Source organism: Python bivittatus, unplaced genomic scaffold (assembly GCF_059951505.1).
Source record: "Python bivittatus isolate LINGU-HERP-01145 unplaced genomic scaffold, Pbiv_v1 ctg000020_np1212, whole genome shotgun sequence".
Lineage (NCBI taxonomy): Eukaryota > Metazoa > Chordata > Lepidosauria > Squamata > Pythonidae > Python > Python bivittatus.
The window spans coordinates 46624105-46641057 of NW_028277030.1; the positions used below are offsets into that span (position 1 = coordinate 46624105).

The 16953-nt window shown below is 42.1% G+C and overlaps 1 protein-coding gene across 6 annotated transcripts; it reads right to left on the reverse strand.

Annotated features, from left to right (window-relative positions):
- Positions 1-1398: 1398 nt before the first annotated feature.
- Positions 1399-11749, reverse strand: TENT5A (terminal nucleotidyltransferase 5A). 6 transcript variants are annotated; one of them, XM_007433644.4, is made up of 3 exons: positions 11556-11749; positions 8537-9019; positions 1399-7405 (listed from the first exon to the last, which is right to left on the reverse strand). In XM_007433644.4, the coding sequence occupies exons 2-3, from the start codon at positions 8984-8986 to the stop codon at positions 6626-6628; spliced, it is 1230 nt and encodes a 409-aa protein (XP_007433706.1). In that variant the 5' UTR covers positions 8987-9019; positions 11556-11749; the 3' UTR covers positions 1399-6625. The 6 variants fall into 6 exon arrangements, with proteins under 6 accessions (XP_007433706.1, XP_087994118.1, XP_025025906.1 ...); XM_088137992.1 differs by having other exon boundaries at positions 8537-9098; positions 11467-11749; XM_025170138.2 differs by having other exon boundaries at positions 11467-11747.
- Positions 11750-16953: the final 5204 nt, after the last annotated feature.

Below are 16953 nucleotides of genomic sequence, written 5' to 3' on the forward strand. Positions count from 1 at the left end.
AGAAGCATTTGACTATTGTGAACTGTTGCAGTTTTCATTTATGAATGGCATTAAGATATTATTTGAGAAAAGCCGTGAACATTAATGCACTGTGGATACAGTAGATGTTGTGGTCGCACTGCCAATTGTATAGTCTTATACTATCTTTTCTCTTTTCTATTCAACCTCTTTACAGTTTTTTAACAACTGAATTTAAAGTATTCCTTTTATTAATACTCAAGGAAATCACTCTGAAATTTTTTAACCAAAAAATGTTTTTTCTACAGCATTAAGCTATTGGAAGGCTGTCTCCCTTTCATGCTCTTCTAGCTCTTAGTATTTGAATGTTAACAACCCACAATTAAAGCCCTCATTTTTTAAACAACAGTGGGTAATGATCAGCTTAGAATATGCACATGAATCTGCTTCTAATAAATCAACAAAAGATCGATGTAGTTATTGGCTAATCCTAATGGCAGAAGCTATCCAAAATTTCAGAGTAGGATTTCTCTCTACCAGAAGAACTATAAATTAATTTTAAAGATCAAACCTAGCAGAAGAGAGAGCAGGGCCTGCCAGTTGCCCATCCACAGTGAGAGACTGGAAAACAGAATGAAATGGCAAACAGGTTGTCTGGCTATGGAACTCTGACATTTACCTATCCATTGGATTCATAACCCATCTCCAAACACGCCCTGATCCTCCCCTTTGGTCTCATAACTTCAGTTTACAGTCCAGATTCTGGGAAGCAGAAGCCTTCCAATGGAGGGGGGGGGGACTTGAAAGTGCTGGCTAATTGTTTTCCAGTTTTCAAAATGTATTTCCATAAGCCATGATGGAATCCTGTATGCATGACAGTTATTCCAAAGCACATCCATAAGGAAAATGCTTAGCGCTACTGCTAACGTTGAGAAACATAGGTACCTTACAGTTTTCAAGCAGTCATTCTCTTTCTTGAGGGAATAGTGGGGTTGTAGCTTGGAAGGGGGCTGTCAGCAGCCTGACTACAGTTCCCAGGATTCTCTAGGCCCTGAAGTGGCATAAATCTGATACACCTTTGTGGTGGAAGAGGTCCTCAACAGATTTTTAGTACATGAACAAATAATGTTTGCTATGTGAAAAGAACAAACATTTTGTATGTTAGAAAATAGTGTACCTGCAGTTTTAAGCATTTATCTGGGCACTCTCAAATGCCGAAATTTGAGATGCTTCTCCCTTTCTTTCCCTGAAAACTTCTTTCCTGTTTCTATTTCATAAAGGAGGCATCAGACTGCAATCTCCCATGTCTCTCATGGTTCTGAATCAGCCATTTTTTCTTGTTTATAATCTATTAATTTAGCAATAAATTCCTTACCATTGTACTTTCACCACATAGAAGCATTACAGCTGGAAGAATAATTAGTGCTTTTATTCATGACAGAGTTTACTTAGTACCTCACATTCTAATACAAATTGTGTGACTTTTCTGCAAACAATTTTCCCTAATACAATTAATTTATACTGTCTAGTAAAAATATTTTTTCAAGTATGTCCTTGGAATTCAAACTTTTATTCATTTTATTAGCTTTGTTAGAAACTTAAATTAGAAACTTAAATTTACAAACTGCAGGTGTCAGTACATAAATGTATTCCAATCTCTGTAGAGTTTTGGGAAAATTGTATAAACTCATTTTCCTTTAACATGTTTTTTTTAAATTTAGACTATTGATATTTGAGTGTATATTTGCTATACAACTGTTACATGAAGCTTATATCTCAAAATGCTTCTCACTGAAATATTTTCTTCTCTGTAAATGTGCACCTCTGGTTACAGTTTTTGAGTGGAGCGGGCATTTGATTAAGAAGGCACACCTTGACTTAGATGATTCCTTTTATCCCAGTATCAAGTGACAGGCAAATGGATGGGTTATACTCTCATCATGATTTGAGGTTTGATGTTGAATGAACAGACATGTGTTCAGGAGTAATCCAGATTCTCCCCTTTGGTGCCCTCAGGATGGGTTGATACTACAGCACTAATTCACAACTAGCATGGGAACTGCAGTCCAACACATCTGGAGGCCACTAGATTGGGGAAGGCTGGCATAGGCATTGCCAAGACCACTTCCATGAAGAATTCAGTTCAAAAAGTGCTTGCAAAAATCATGCTGGAAGAAAGCCAGTGCTTTTTCCCATGCTGCATAGCATCTTGAACGACATTTTCCAGCAAGTAAAAGTACTTTTAAGGCCATGCAATAAAGTAAAGCCCTATTTTGACAATTCAACAGCAAAATTCAACAGTAATCCCAGACAATGGATTTCAGAATAGTTTTTGACACTGGAAAGATCAGACACAAATAAATAGAAAAAATAACATTTTTATTTACAAATATTCCAAATATTGGATGCTGTAAACAAAATTCACAATCTGTTCCCTCTCGCCCAGAAGCAAATGCTTTTGTTAGTTAAAAGGGTCTGTTTTCCAGTCTTTATTTGGTTCAACTTCCAACAGAGCCCAGAGTCAAAATGTTCCCAGAGCAGGAGCAATCAAAGGAACAGTTGGATGCAACAGGATGCTTTGCAGAAGACTACAAGTTGAATACGAATTGGGAGAATGAAATTGACACTTCCTATAGACTGCAAGGGTTGCAGTGCCATGTTTAGCCCATCCTAGAATGTGTAGGCTTTCCAAAGTTTAAGTAGTTGCAATAATAGCAAACAGCAAAATATGTATATTGATGTTGGATTTTGTCCACTGCAGTGGAAACTAGAAAGTCATCCCAAAACAAATTAAACAAAACAAAAAGAAAAAGAAAAAAGTGCTGAATACGTCATTAGATATATTTCCTTCTCTGTCTCTTTTCCTTTACACATTTTAATCTCCACAAACTATTTAAAGCTTTCTCTGAATGAGTAAGAGCCTTCAATAATAATATAACTTGCATATAAAGCATTTTACAATAGGCATTTATAAGGTGTGCATGAAACTTTGTGCAATACCTAGCAGCAAGTAAGTTTTAAAGCCTTTAAATAAAATGAGTTATGAAAACAATAATCCTGCTGGCATTTTTTTATTGTGTCTTAATTTTTGCTTGTTTCTTTTCAAAGAATTTGTTTTGTGTGTGCATATTGCAGATTATATACAGTACAACTTGACTGAACAACTTGGGACTGAAAATAACACTTCCAATCTTTTGAGGTCCACACAACAGACACGGGCAAATAAGATTTTCAAAATATCCAATATTAAAATTATTCTTTCAAAACTCAATAGAATACAAAATCTTACATTCTTCTTTTCTCTTTCCAGCCACTGTCAAACTAGAACAAGTTCAGATCCTCCCTGATTCATAGTTAATTCACTGGAACCCCAATCAATTTAGCTATAAATGAGACATCTTAAATTAAGCACTGCAACAACTTTTAAAAATCTGCTGAAGAAATAATGCAGGATCCTAAACAGTAACAAGCATTTTCTTCTGAAACTATCCATCAAAACTGAAAAAGGAAGGTGGATATTGCCAAACCCTAAAAAGAACTACATATGCCCCCACCAAAACTAAATGGTTTTGAAAATACAGGTTTTAAGTTCTTTGACCAGCAGTCAGTAGCATCAGACACCTTCTACCCCCCCACCAGTTACAATGACGTTCATTAGTATACATGTGTGGACATGTCTGAAGGCTAATGAAAATCACTGAGCCCTTGAAGTAGAGAAAAAATGACAATTGCCAGGATTTTACCCCATGCATTTGCTGTAAACAGCAACTAAAATTTGAACTATGGCATATAGTACAGAGTGTGGGATGGGGGACCTGTAACGCCTGGACTAATAATGATTTTTTAAAAAAAAATGGAAAAAACTACTCCAAAGGAAAATATGTAATATATTATCAGCATTTTATAGCTGAGGTCCTGCCAGTGATCCCCAAGCCCTTGCAAGAGTGGATGACTCATTTCTTTGCAGCAAAATAGCTGCGTTAAGGAAAGGACAAAACCACATTACCAGCTGATCCCATTTCCCCAGCCTTCAGCTCAGTTTCCACCAGGAAGACCTTGTACAGTTGCAGCAGGCTTCACTGATTTGCCCCCCCCCCCTCCGCCAGATACGTTGGGCTGGACCCATTCATTATTCTCTTTTGGATACTCATAGAAATAAGTCAGATAATAAGTGAAATTCTGATTTTAACCAAATGCATCTCTCTTTTCATTCACCACAAATGGGACTGGGTTGGCAAATACAAGCATTTGTTTACAACTGAGCACTGAACAAAATAAGCTCTTTAAAAAAAGGCCATACCTATCAGGCATCAGAGGGAGAAAAAGCAAAGGAGAGTAGAGAGTGCTTTCCAGACAGAACAAAAGATTATTCCCCACAGAGGGGTTTCACAGAGAGGATGCATGAGTAAACCCACGGGGATCCTATTCAACTAATACAAAATAATTGTAGATATAGGAAAAGCTTTAATAATTTAAAACTTAGTAAAGGAAAATAGATTGCCAGTAGCTTTACTGGGACCAAGGACAGATTATCTGGTCAGCAATTTACTAATCCTTCCATTATAAATATTTCATCTTGCTTTACCGCTGACAGGGATATACCTAGATTAACATTTGATTCTACAAGTGTTGATGGCCTTCCTCCATCCCTTCTCCAGAACTGGAAATGTCAGATCGTTAATGGGGGGAAAACAGGTGGGCCAGACTCCAACACAATTTTTAAAGCATCTGAGCCTTAAATCCACAGATAGGTTCATTAATTAATGAACTTAAAGACCTCTTAACTCTGCATTTGAACTTTACAGTTAACTTTCATTTCCTTTTAAAAGACCAGTGGCTGGAGGAAAAAGAAAAAGAAGAGTCAGAACTCTTCTGTATGACAATCAACACAAGAAGGATGGAAAAACTTGCAGTAAGTTGGTTCCCAGTACTTCACTTGCCTCTTTGAGAAAGCAGAAACTATTCCTTTTAAATAAGATACAATATTAAGCTGCAAAATAGTGTGGCAATCAAATCAACACGTTTGATAGGGTGTATGTATATGTGTGTGTGTATATACATATACATACACACACATACATATACACATACACACATGTGCAACACGTATGGTTCATTTCACATTTACTAAGTTATAGTGGTCCTGGAATGCACAGTGCATTCTGTTTGCTTTTCAAAAGAAATATTAATCATAAGTATTTAAATCATCAAGTAAAACAATAATTAACAATGAGGGGAGCCATCTGTTTGAGCCACATTCCAGTTGGTATCTTACTACATCACAGAGGCATGCAGTCAAGGAATTTCTAAGCTGAATATTAAAACCATATTAAAGCAGAATAATTAAGAGGAAAGTGAAGTTCTGTCCAGTTACAAAATCCTATAACTCACAAGTAGCCCAATTAATTATTTTTTATCATTGGATTCCTATTTTATTTAGGACTAATGTGTTTATGTAGATTTTTCTGGTGTGGGAATCTCTGCAAAGTGCCCTCAGATTCATTATATCCTGTTGCAGACTGGAACACACACTATAGTTCATTTAAAACATTCCTTAACATTGCTACATTTCCCTACCATGTTTAAAACGTGTGAATATATACATATAACATGTTATACACACACACACACAAAACAATAAACATACACATACACTTGTGTACCAAAGATTGCAGGACACCAACAATACAACCTTTATATAGGTATTTGCAAGGAAAAAAATAGGAATATCCTCCATCATTTATTCACAAGCTTATTTTTTTAGTTTCTTGTGTCCCTGATAAAAAACAAAATGCAAGATTAAACCACAAAACTATATTTTTCTCACTTCAAATTTTCTGAAGGCATCAGGCACTTTTGTTTAATATTTGTGTATACAAATATATATATTTAATAATCTACCATGTCTTCCTTTTTACTAGGATAATTTATCTTTGGTCCTAAAGCATATGAAGCTTGCTACAGCTGGTTTTCTTGCTTTTCCACATTTTTTTCAAAAAATGTGAAGCATGCACACAGCTGGAAATAATGAAATTTGCCATAATCCTTCCCACCCCCACCCTTCTTTCAGTATCCATCTCTCCTTTTCTTTTTGAGCAAGCGGTTTCTCTTAAAGCATTCTATTCAAGCAAGCTATACATTCTATGGAACCCCTCCGTTGGCAGCACTTAATGCATGTTCCAAGGCAAGAATTCCAAAATACATCTTATTCCAACATATCTCTATTTTGCATTTAACTTTTAATTCCTGAAAGCATGTTTAGCTTTTTGTTTTGCTTCATCTTCTTAGGTTCCTCTCCTTTTTTAATTTCAGTTTTCAGATTCCACTTAAAAAATAAAGGAGGCTTCCCAACTTTCGCTCTGCCATAGCTATGGGAGCAAGCATTGCCAACCCATATTGTCATCAACCATTTCTCCTGGATTTATTCAAGGGGATCTAGTTGCTCTTCAAAACAGGTTGCATACTTTGGGGTGGAATCCAATAGTGTTTAGTTCTTTTCTAAGACAGGCTCGGTTACACTAGAGAGAAGAACCAGCAACTTTCCTCAAGCAAAAAAGGTAGAGCAAATCATGTTGCACTAAAAACATCCCATTTTTAAAAGAGGAGATCCACCCTCCCCCTTTATTTGCTTGCTGGAAAAAGATGCTCCCCAAGTCTATTAAAACTGTTAGTTACAGGGCAACCAAGTAGAGTAAGTGTGCTGCTGACATGGGAACATGGGCTGAACCTGAGCAATATAGTAATTGCTGAAGTTAGCATCAGCTACGTATGGGGCTGGCTGGTAGTAGCAAGTGACATTGGCCACATTGGGGATGATATTTTGCTCAGCCAGCACCCGGATGGCCAGCATGGTGATAAGATTTAAAGTCTGTCGTCTCTCATGTCCCATCAGGCACACTGTGCTCTCATTCACCACACCATGAAGGGTCATGAGATAGTCATACTTGCGGTCCTCGAGTCCCACAAAGTGGTTCTGCAAGTAGGACTCCAGCTTGCGCTGCTGTTCTCCAATGTCTGAGAAATCAATAAAAAACCTTGAGCACATGTATCTCTGGAGGGACTTAATCTCAGACTCAGAGGCAGCCCTGAAGCCTCTGACTAGGAGGTTGCAGTATTTAAGGAGACCACCTCCCCTGATCTCTTCTGGATTTCTAGTTGCAATTATCTTGTTACAAAGGTGATCAAAGGCTTCTTGGAAATCCCCATAGACGCTCTCCCCAATGATAGTTGGGTGAAAGGTTTCAGCCATTGGATTTTCAGAACATTCATAAAAAAGAAGGAGAGAGTCTAGCTTGATCTGAAAAGAATCTACGCTGAACTCAAACTGCCTCCTCAGAGAGTCCACAAATTTCAGCTCCACATTTTTGCCACTGTTGTTGGATAATGAGATGAGACTCCATCGGTCTGAATCGTTGCAGACTTTCACCATTTTCTGTACATAGGCTTCCTGCAATTTGAAACAAATGCCCCCCCCAAAAAAAAAGGGAGAGAAAAAGAAGAAAAGAAAAGATCAGGAAACTAGTAAGAGCACTTCCTCTTTGGAGCTTTCATCTGCATTTGATCCCAACTCCACCCTGCCTTCCCCAGAGCTCAGGCATGTGAAAGAGACAATGTAGACAGATTTAGTATGTGGTTTACAGACAGGCAGTGGCTAAAGATTGGTGAGGGAGGATTCATGCCATGGTAAATGCTCAAAGGGTATGTTCTGTGTATGGATTTTATTTAGGCTTTTTCTCCAAAGATATGATAAAAATGCATACAAAGTAATAACAGTGGAACTCTCTTGAAAAATTGCAATTAAATTATGGCAAAAATGAATGTGATAACACACTGGTTCTCATTTTTACATCTTTAAAATTAAAGATTGCTTTACCTTTTGGAGAAATTGGGAAATTTCTAAGCAAACTTTAAGCTTATACCCTGTCTTCCAAACCAATATAATTCTTGCAAAGTAATAACTTAAACCAAAGGTTTTGGATGATTCCCAACTTCTCTTAAAAGGCAGTTTGGCTTCAGTGAATTCCTTGAGTGTTGCAAAAAATACTTAAACATAATGTAGTGACAGTGAGTGAGCACCTCCTCCAAAAAAAGATTTGTGAGGATCTGGGAACAGAGACCAGGCTCTCAAAATCCTTGGCTAAATCTCAGTGTGGTGCTATTGGAGCACTGAAGGGCAGGGAAATGCAGGAGCTCCGTTTCCCTCTAGCGGGCCCATCCACAACCCAACTAAGAAAAGAAATAACTGTAATTAAAACAACTTAGCTCACAGAAAAACCAGGGACTCTAAACAAGCTCAAATGCTTTGATTTAACTCAGCTATGGATCAGGGCTATAATTAAAGCATATGGATCTCCCTGCTCTCCCTAAGCAAGGAGAATTAATAGCTGGAAGAAGCCAATTAGAAGATGGTGCTGGCCATAAGCAGAAAGGAGAGGCAGAGTGTGTTGGCGTGTCTTTAATCCTCCGGGAACTGTCATGGGGAGTCTGCATTTTTCAATGCAAACTGAAATAATTGGTGTGTCACCCTCTTCTAGATAAACGAGCCAGCCTGCTGGGACCCTGAGCGCATTCAATTTACCTTCAGGGTGAGCGGCGTGATCTTCTCTTTGTTAACCCCATCCGGCAAGAAATCCAAGAGGCAGTCCAGGACTACGTCCTTCACTGTCTGGAACTCCGTCTCGCCTTTCAGATCGGCGCAGAAGATGAGGTCCAAGTCCTTGTAACCCAGGCCGCTGTCCTGGTGCAAGACGTGGCTGGCCGCCGAGCCGTTGAGCCGCACATCGCGCACGCCGATTCCGTGCTCCTCCAGGCGGCTCCTCACCACCTTCACGATCTGTCGCGGCTGCATTTCCAGCGTGGGGAAGTTGCCCCGGCCGTGAATCGGGATGGTTTCACTCAGGATACGGTCCAGGCGCTGCACTTGCTCCCAGGTGAGCACACTGCAGCGGCTGCTCTCGCAACTGCCCCGGCAGGGCTCCGGAGGGACCTCGTTTGAGCTGCCGCTAAGAGCGTTGTCCTCGTCTGCCATGGTCCAGCTTAGTCGGTAGGGTGGTGGGGATGTCTGTGGGGTTTAAGCGATAGAGGCAGAACTAGTGAACAAAGGCACTGTTTTCTTTTCAAGGCGTCTTCTTCCTTCGCTCCTACCGGGGGGGGGGGGCGGGTGATGAAAGAAATGCAAAAGCAAACTGAATTACAGCTGCGATCCTCAAGCCTGGAGGATCACAGCCGCTTTACTCCGCCCCCTCCCATTCATCGAGCTCCCTCGAGTTTTCAACTGCGTGGAGAGGCGAAGTGAAGCCAGCGTCGCCGCCGCCCCCAGACTGGACTTGACGCTGCACCAGGGGACAGATATCTGAACCCACGCTCCCTCCCCCAGCTATCCACCGGTATACACACCCGGGTTTTCTCTCGATCACCTGCCGAATGTATGTATGTGTACGTGACCAGCCGCCTCACTAATGGACGGCGGGGAAACACGGAGAGGGCTGGCGAGAAAGAGAGAGAGAGCCGACTGTACACCTACGCGCAGCTGGAGGAGCAGCCTGGCCTGGCGAGCAAAGCTCACTCTGGGTCCGTTATTTATGGAGTCATGTCCGTAGCCCACGGTGCGTCTGCCAGCGAGTCCGACTCGCTCTTCTCCGGAGAGCTGTTCCCTCTCGCTCTTCCGCCGCGAGGCTATTTGCTAGTTCTGGTCGGAAAACGTTCCCAGTAGTTTTTTATACGGGTTTCTTTTCTGGCTCTTCCGGGGCTCCGAATCACTCTTCGCTCCCCACGCCCCCCTCATCTGCATATCGACGCTTCTTCTCCCACTTTCCGACACGCCCATTTCTCTGCCTAAACAGCTGTTTTCTACGCTTTTCGCAGCAGCTTTTGCTAAAGTTGCTTCCTCCGCCTTTTTCCCCCTCTCCCCCCCCCCCAAATAAAAATATCTCCCCGGTGGACGGGGAAGAAAGGTGAAAGTCCGAACACGGGGGATTCTGCTGGAACTTCCTGGAAGCAGCTGCCCAGAAAATCCCCCAGCAAGGGGGCCGGGGGCGGTGGGAGCCCTAAGAGGGCACCAGGAATCCTCAGGAAGAGGGGGTGGAGGGGTGGTCCTCACAGCCAGCAGCAACAGCATGTGGAACATTCTTTGGTGCTCCCTGCGGAGCGCGTGCTTCGCAATAGCGCGGAGCTGTACAACAGCCAGTCTCGCGGGGGTGGAGGAAAGATACTTGTCCCCTCTGAAAGCCATGCCGAACCTGAATTATGCAGTAATTGCTGAAGTTAGCATCTGTTCCACATGGAGCTGGCTGGTAGGAGCAGCAAGGGACACTGGCTAGCGGTAGATACGAGGACGATGGTCTCTTCTCATACAAGACCCCCTCTTAGTTAATGTAAGGGAAAAAGTCAGTGGCTAAACGAAGTAAGGGAATGGGGCATTCTTCTCAGGTGCAAAGGAAGAGTAAAATCCCCATGGAAGCTCATAGGAAAAAGAGGGGACTGAGAGGAAGGAAGAAAAAACAAGCTCTTGGTCATTGCGCACTTGCTACTTTATACTGTCTGGAACATTTAAGAAAAATCCAGACCTACCGACATCAGCTAAACAAAAATGGATAACACACGGATGGGGCGGGGGGGGAGGTGAGTGGTCAACACCCCTCTCGGCATATTTGGTGTGTGTGTTTTCTCTACACAAGCGAGGCAAGGGACATCCTGGGCCACAGCCGCCCAGGGAATGTATGAGGTCTCTGATTTGTGATAGAGCTTGGCAGGATGCGATACTCCCAGTCACCCAACTCCAAATGACATTCCGGTGGACTCCCAAATGATTAACTGGCAAGAAAGCAACGGTGGTGGTGGTATGCAAGGCGTCTTAGGACAGGCCTCTAGCGAGGCAGGGAACATTTAGACCCTGATCCCGACAGCGAAAACGTCTGGTTTGGAGTTAAAAATAAAAAAATATGGAAGGAAGCTGACTGAGATGTTTTGGTTATTTATTTCTTTTAAAAAGAGTTTGTTGCTTCAGGAGGTGGAAAGAGCAATATAACAATATAAATAATTGGGGTCGCAATTTACTGGACCGACCTTTCAGTCGGCCAGTAAAATAATTCTGAGAGTCAAACGCTGGCGCATCTTCTCATAGAGAAAGGATAATCCGATTTAAAACAGTCGCCTTCTCCCCTCGGCATTTATTCTCGGGAACTAACATTCGTACCTGCCCTGATTTAACAAGTTAGTAGACAGAGCTGAGCAAACAGCAACGGGGCAAGGGAAAAAGGGACACTATTCAAGTAGGTCACGCAGTTTACAAAGCGCTTGTACAATGCAAATAAACGGCGCAGAATAGAACATTAGGCAAAAGTTGTCTGCTTTAATAGCAGCGGTTACCTTTTATTACTATTAAAGGGGGGGTTATTTTTTTTTTAATCTAATTTACTACGCAGCTGAGAAGATTACTAAAAAAAAGTTTCCAACTGGCTAATGCATGCACGGAGAGCAGGTGAGGGGAAGTAAATACAGATAACTCACTTTTTTTCCTGCAATGTCAATCTTCAGTACGCAATCATGCAATGGCTTGAGCATTAAAGAGTTAAAGCGCGGTATTCGAAGGACTCTACCTGCGCAAATCCAAATCCTTTTTAAATGTTGATACGCAAGACTTGAAAGGCATGACAGAGAGCAAGGTACGTGGCCGAGGCGTCGTGCATAGATGAAAAGGTGGCTGTCACGCTTCCTAAGAAAAGATGAAGGAGACACACAGCCGATAAAAGGAGGGGGAGGTCAACCCAGCAGCTGGAAGAGCAGTAATAGGAGTGGGTGCAACGTCACGGTCCTGAGGTTCCAGCAACAGCTGCAGGGCGATTCCAGAGACCTGTGATGTGCGAAGAGCTTCGCCAATCACCGCTGGCTTGGCCGCGATCGTTTGTTTTCCTGCCTCCAGGCTCCCAGGGTATCGAGCCAATTGGAAGCCTTCTTGGACGAACGTCAGCCTGCCAGATCTGTGTGAATGAGCTCTGCGCGCAGAGGAGGGGGAGAGAGAACCCGCCCACGCTGCTTCTTTAGCGAGACTAAAAGCTTCCGCGGTTGAAGCCTTCCGAGGTGGGGATAAGCAGAAAGCCTTCCTCTTTTCGAAGGTCCCGTCTTGGGATTGGGGGGGCCGGCGGTCACGGTTAGGGCTAGCGTCGCCCAGGCAGACTGAATTTGCCCTCCGAAATCACGAGAGGTGTTGCCTGTTTTCTCAATAGGGGAGCAATGGCGCGCCACCGATGAAGAGGCGCTGCCTGAGGCTACAGCTGGGTCTCCTAGATTCAAGACTCTGTGGGCCGGGCGCTCGCAGCTGATTATGAACTGCAGGAAATGTGCTAAAATAAATGGTTAATCTTTGACTGAGGTTCAAAGCCTGCCTGGGCCCCATGCGCAACCATAGGAGGAGGAGGAGGGAGGTGGTGGTTGCTGTCGGCAGCTGCTTACTCACTGGGCGAAGGTTTGCGTGCGCCTTCTAATCTGCCCCTTCCAGTAGGCTTTCACGCGCTTCTCGACACAGAAATCATATCGGCTATATTTTCGGTTTAAATCCGATTCCTGTTATGTGCCATACGCGGAGAAAAGGAAAACTCTGGATGAGCTAAGGATGAGCCGGGTCTGCCAACGTCGTGTTAAGCCATGGTTGCTTAATCACAATTGGATTTAGACGATAAGCTACGAATCTTGGATTGTAAACTAAAAGCCTGAGTTCCTACAACGCGCTAAACTTTTTATTTTAATTTGGCGTGTCGTGAGAACCATCCAAATGCGCAACGGTTGCGGATGTGGGGCGGCGGCGATAAGGACTGGGGGCAGTGAAGTAAAAGCTGTCCAAATAAGAGCTCGTATTTGGTAAAAATACAAAGGACGGCGAATGGCGTTTCAGCCATTGTCAGTACTCTGGACGGGGCACGCAGCACCTGAGTAAAATCCTTCGGCTGTCTCAGCCACACGGATTGTTCTTCATGGAACTGTGGCTTCCGCATGCCTGACCACGCCAGTTGGCTCGACAGCCCAGCCCAGGAGGGGCGTTTAGCCCCCGCGTTACATAAAAGAGAAGGCTTCTGTGCTCCACGTCCTCCCGCCTTAGTTTTCACTAGCAATCTTTTAAAGGTCCTTGTAAATTGAATGGAATGAAAAATCGACCATGTTCCGCTTTCCGTGGTGCGCCGTTCCATTGCAGGCTTCCCCGCGCACGCTTCTTCGCGTGTTCAACTCCCGCGCTTTCCAAGGTGAAAAGAGCGCGTTCCCTCCTTAATCACCACCTAACAGTGATGTGGAAAATGGTAAATAGAATTGGGCATCTTCGGCAACCGCCGCCACACCATGTTCTCCCACTAGCCCCAATGGGGATTAGGGACTCCGGCCTGAAAAGAGTCGTTCCCTGGGAGGTCCCAACTCCCCCCCCCCCCATTTGAAATGCACTTCTTGAAGGAGCAAGACCGGGGAGAGCGGCATTTAATGAAAGAGGACTCTCTCGGGGCTAGCAGTTTCCAACAGCCCTGTCCAAGCTAAGAGAGTTCTCCCAGAGAAGTCAGGTTAACCTGCTGCAGCACAAAGATCTGCTAACCCTCAAAGTCAGTGGTTGAAATTGCAAAATCTCTCAGTCCGATGGTCGAGGGGAAAGTGGTTCTTGCGCCCCTGCCGGCAATGCGCGCGCAGCAGTCGCGGCGAAGAGTGGCACGCGCTGCCAGTGGTTTCGCCCCGTAGATTTCCTCTTGCCTATGTGCGCCGCTGAGGTGCAGGTTGTGTGGCAATGCCGCCCCCCGCCGGTGAGGAAGCGAAGTACGACTCGGGCTTGGCCTTCGCTGCCTGGGGCTGAGGGCCGCTATCCCCGCAGCCTCTCCTCCTTTGCTTCGGGGTTGGTTTTACCGCTCGAAAAGCCGAGTCCTTGACAAACAATTCTTCTTCTTAATTATCCTTTATTTTTCAACTACTCTAAATGATGAAAGACTACTAGGAAAGAAAAGAAAACATGGGAGAAAAATGCAGAGCACCCCGTCGAAAAAGGAAGGGCATTTCTTTAGGGTGCTTTGAATTTTGTAACACAGAGACCATTTCCATGATCAAAAATGGAACTGTGGCATAGAAATTATGGTTTACGTGAGAATAACCAACCTCACAAGGATACAGGGTAGCTGAGGAAAAGACTACATCTACAAAGAGCCTCAGGGTTTTCTTTGAAGACCCCTCAAAACTACCACTACCTGTAGATCCGTCTGTTATCTACAGAACTCTGGAAATCACATATTCATTTCTTCATGTGAGCTTGGTGCAAAACCAGAAATCCGCTGATTCCTGGCTTTTCACGAGGAGGTCACCAAATCATCACATTGTGCTTCAGAGGATGTGTATCCTCATGGATTATAGCCAGAAGCCTCTCAAATCCACTTCTATGTCGCCTCTCACTTCTGTATTGTAAAAATCACAAATAATCGTCATAGGATTGAGATATTATCATAATCTAAAAATAACAGAGCTGACCAAAACATTTATCCAAGACTGTGGGGAAATGGTGGTCTTTGATTGCTGAACTACGGCTCCATGCAGCCATACCATGGCCAATGCTAAAAGCTGTCATTCAGCAACATCTGCACAAGCACAGGTTCCCCTTCCTTAGCTGAGGCACAGCTCCCCAATCATCCTCTTCGGATATTTTTACATGGAATCTTTCCATTCCTCCATTAAGTTACAAATTGCAATAAGGTCTATATATTCACAACCAAAATCACGAATCTCTATTGTTGTTGTTGCCTAAGAACGTGGAACTGAGGCTCCTGTAAGCTCTATAAAGCTGCTACTTAAATCCAAGGCCAAAGATTACATTATAAATAAAAATGACAGACCCTTGCACTATTGTTCTGTAGAAACATGGATCCAGGGCACAAATTTATAGTCGCTATGTTCTTGTTAGAAGGTTTTAGTATTTAATTACAGCTTAGCCTCCATGAATCCTGGCACACTTTAGCCTTAGCACTCTTCCTCTGTGGCAAGTGAAAGAAGGAAGGAAGTTCATCATATCAACTAAGCATTATAAACTTTTGTAACAGTTTGGTTCTGTCTGAAACAAATTAAAATTTAGCATTTAGAACAGAACACAGCAAACTTGTACAGTATTCTGAAAAGTTAGATAGTTTGCCTTTGATCAAATAGGCACAAGATTGCATCTGCAAGTTGGCTGACATGCTGTGGAACGCATTCTTTAATTCTGTCAGAATTAAAAGATTTAGACTTCATGCCTCCAGCAAAATATCTGCTGTGCGGCCTGACATATTTAAGTTAAATATGGGTTATGGAATTAAAACTAGTTCTTAGGTTTGTTTGACATACTGAAGGATAAACTAATCACAGGGAATGGATTTTATACAACACACTAGACTAAAATGTTATTGGCTACTTATGGCTCAGTATCTTGTACAAATATAGCCATTGTTAAAACGTTTATAGGATTTGTGTTTTGCAGGAATAGAGAAGCTACGCAACAAATTGGTTATCAGAAATAAGACACAGAATTTATGTTCTTATGTTCTTGTTTAGTGCTCCCCTAATCTCTTCAGGGTGATGCCTGGACTAAAAGACCCATGAAATGAAGTGAGAAATTAGCACAATACAGTATGTGAGATTGTAAAATGTCCTTGTTATTTACACAAAGCCTTTATCTTCATGTTTTGGTCATGAAAAAAAGTTCTAAGGACCTTTATTTCCTCTCAGAGCTAAATGACATGTGCCATTAAATAACTGGTTTAAGATTTTGTGTACCTTATAAAACCTGAAACTAGCTGCTCATCATAAGAACCATGGGTATGGTAGAATTTAACTCTCTCGCCCAAACAATGTGGGGGAGAGATGACCACATCTGCAAGATGGAGGCTGCTGTCCCTTCTCTTTGTCCACTGAAAAGAGTTTGTAAAGGAAGTTCTCAGGGATTCCACTGGGTTGAATGTCAGCCTGCTCTATCTTTCAAACTGCTTCTCATTAAAAAAAAAAAAAAAAAAATCTATTACAGTTGTATTCTGCTTATTTTTTTACAGTTCTAGTGGTAATGTATACAGGACACATCAGTTGAAATCAAACAACCAATCTGACATTAGTTGCCAATCCAAATTTTGACCAGTAGAATCAGGTCTTTCAGTCAGTGGTAAGGAAGTATTTACAACTCTGCCAATCCTTGCTTTTTAAGCACAAAACAGGAGAAAAAAGCAGCATGATTGCTTTCTTTCATGTCTATATGTATTCTTGGTGTTCACAACATTATAATTTCAAATGATAAAAACGTTTATACATGTTTCTGTCAGATATGGGTAAACTCTTGGAAGACTTACAGCACTTTTTCATCATAACTAAGAAGTAAAGTCATCTGAATATTATGGAAGAAACTATTCACAAAGAAGAAATATTTGAGTAATACTTTATCCATCTGTACAGTGAAGACTATATTGTAGGTATTAAGTGAGGGAATTGCACTGAATGCTGTACAGGAAGAATAGGAATCTAACTATCCATTATTAGATTATGGTAATGCAAAATCAGTCAGAAGCAATTTAAAAAGAGACATTTTAATGACTGACTGTGATCCTTTCCTTAATTAATAGGTTAATAGGGATGGATGATGGATTCCCTAAGTTCATTCGTGTGTGTGTGTGTGTGTGTGTGTGTGTGTGTGTGTGTGTATTATATATATAATATTCACTTAATTCCAGTTTGGCACATTTTGCTGCTTTCAGAATATTGATAATGTAAACTTATAAAGCAAAATGCCTCCCATAATTTTTACACCTGTAGGAAGATTTTTTTTTTTAAGGGAAATAACATAAATAAAAGGAATTGGAAGAATTATATAACTCTGCAGTTACCAAAACCATGACAAAAAATTGAGAATAAATGTACCTTTTAAAAAGAATATTTCTTAAAATATGGAGGACCATACCTAAAAATACAACTAAACACAAAACACTTCCCCACTTTTGCAACTCTATACCCAGGCTGCAAAAG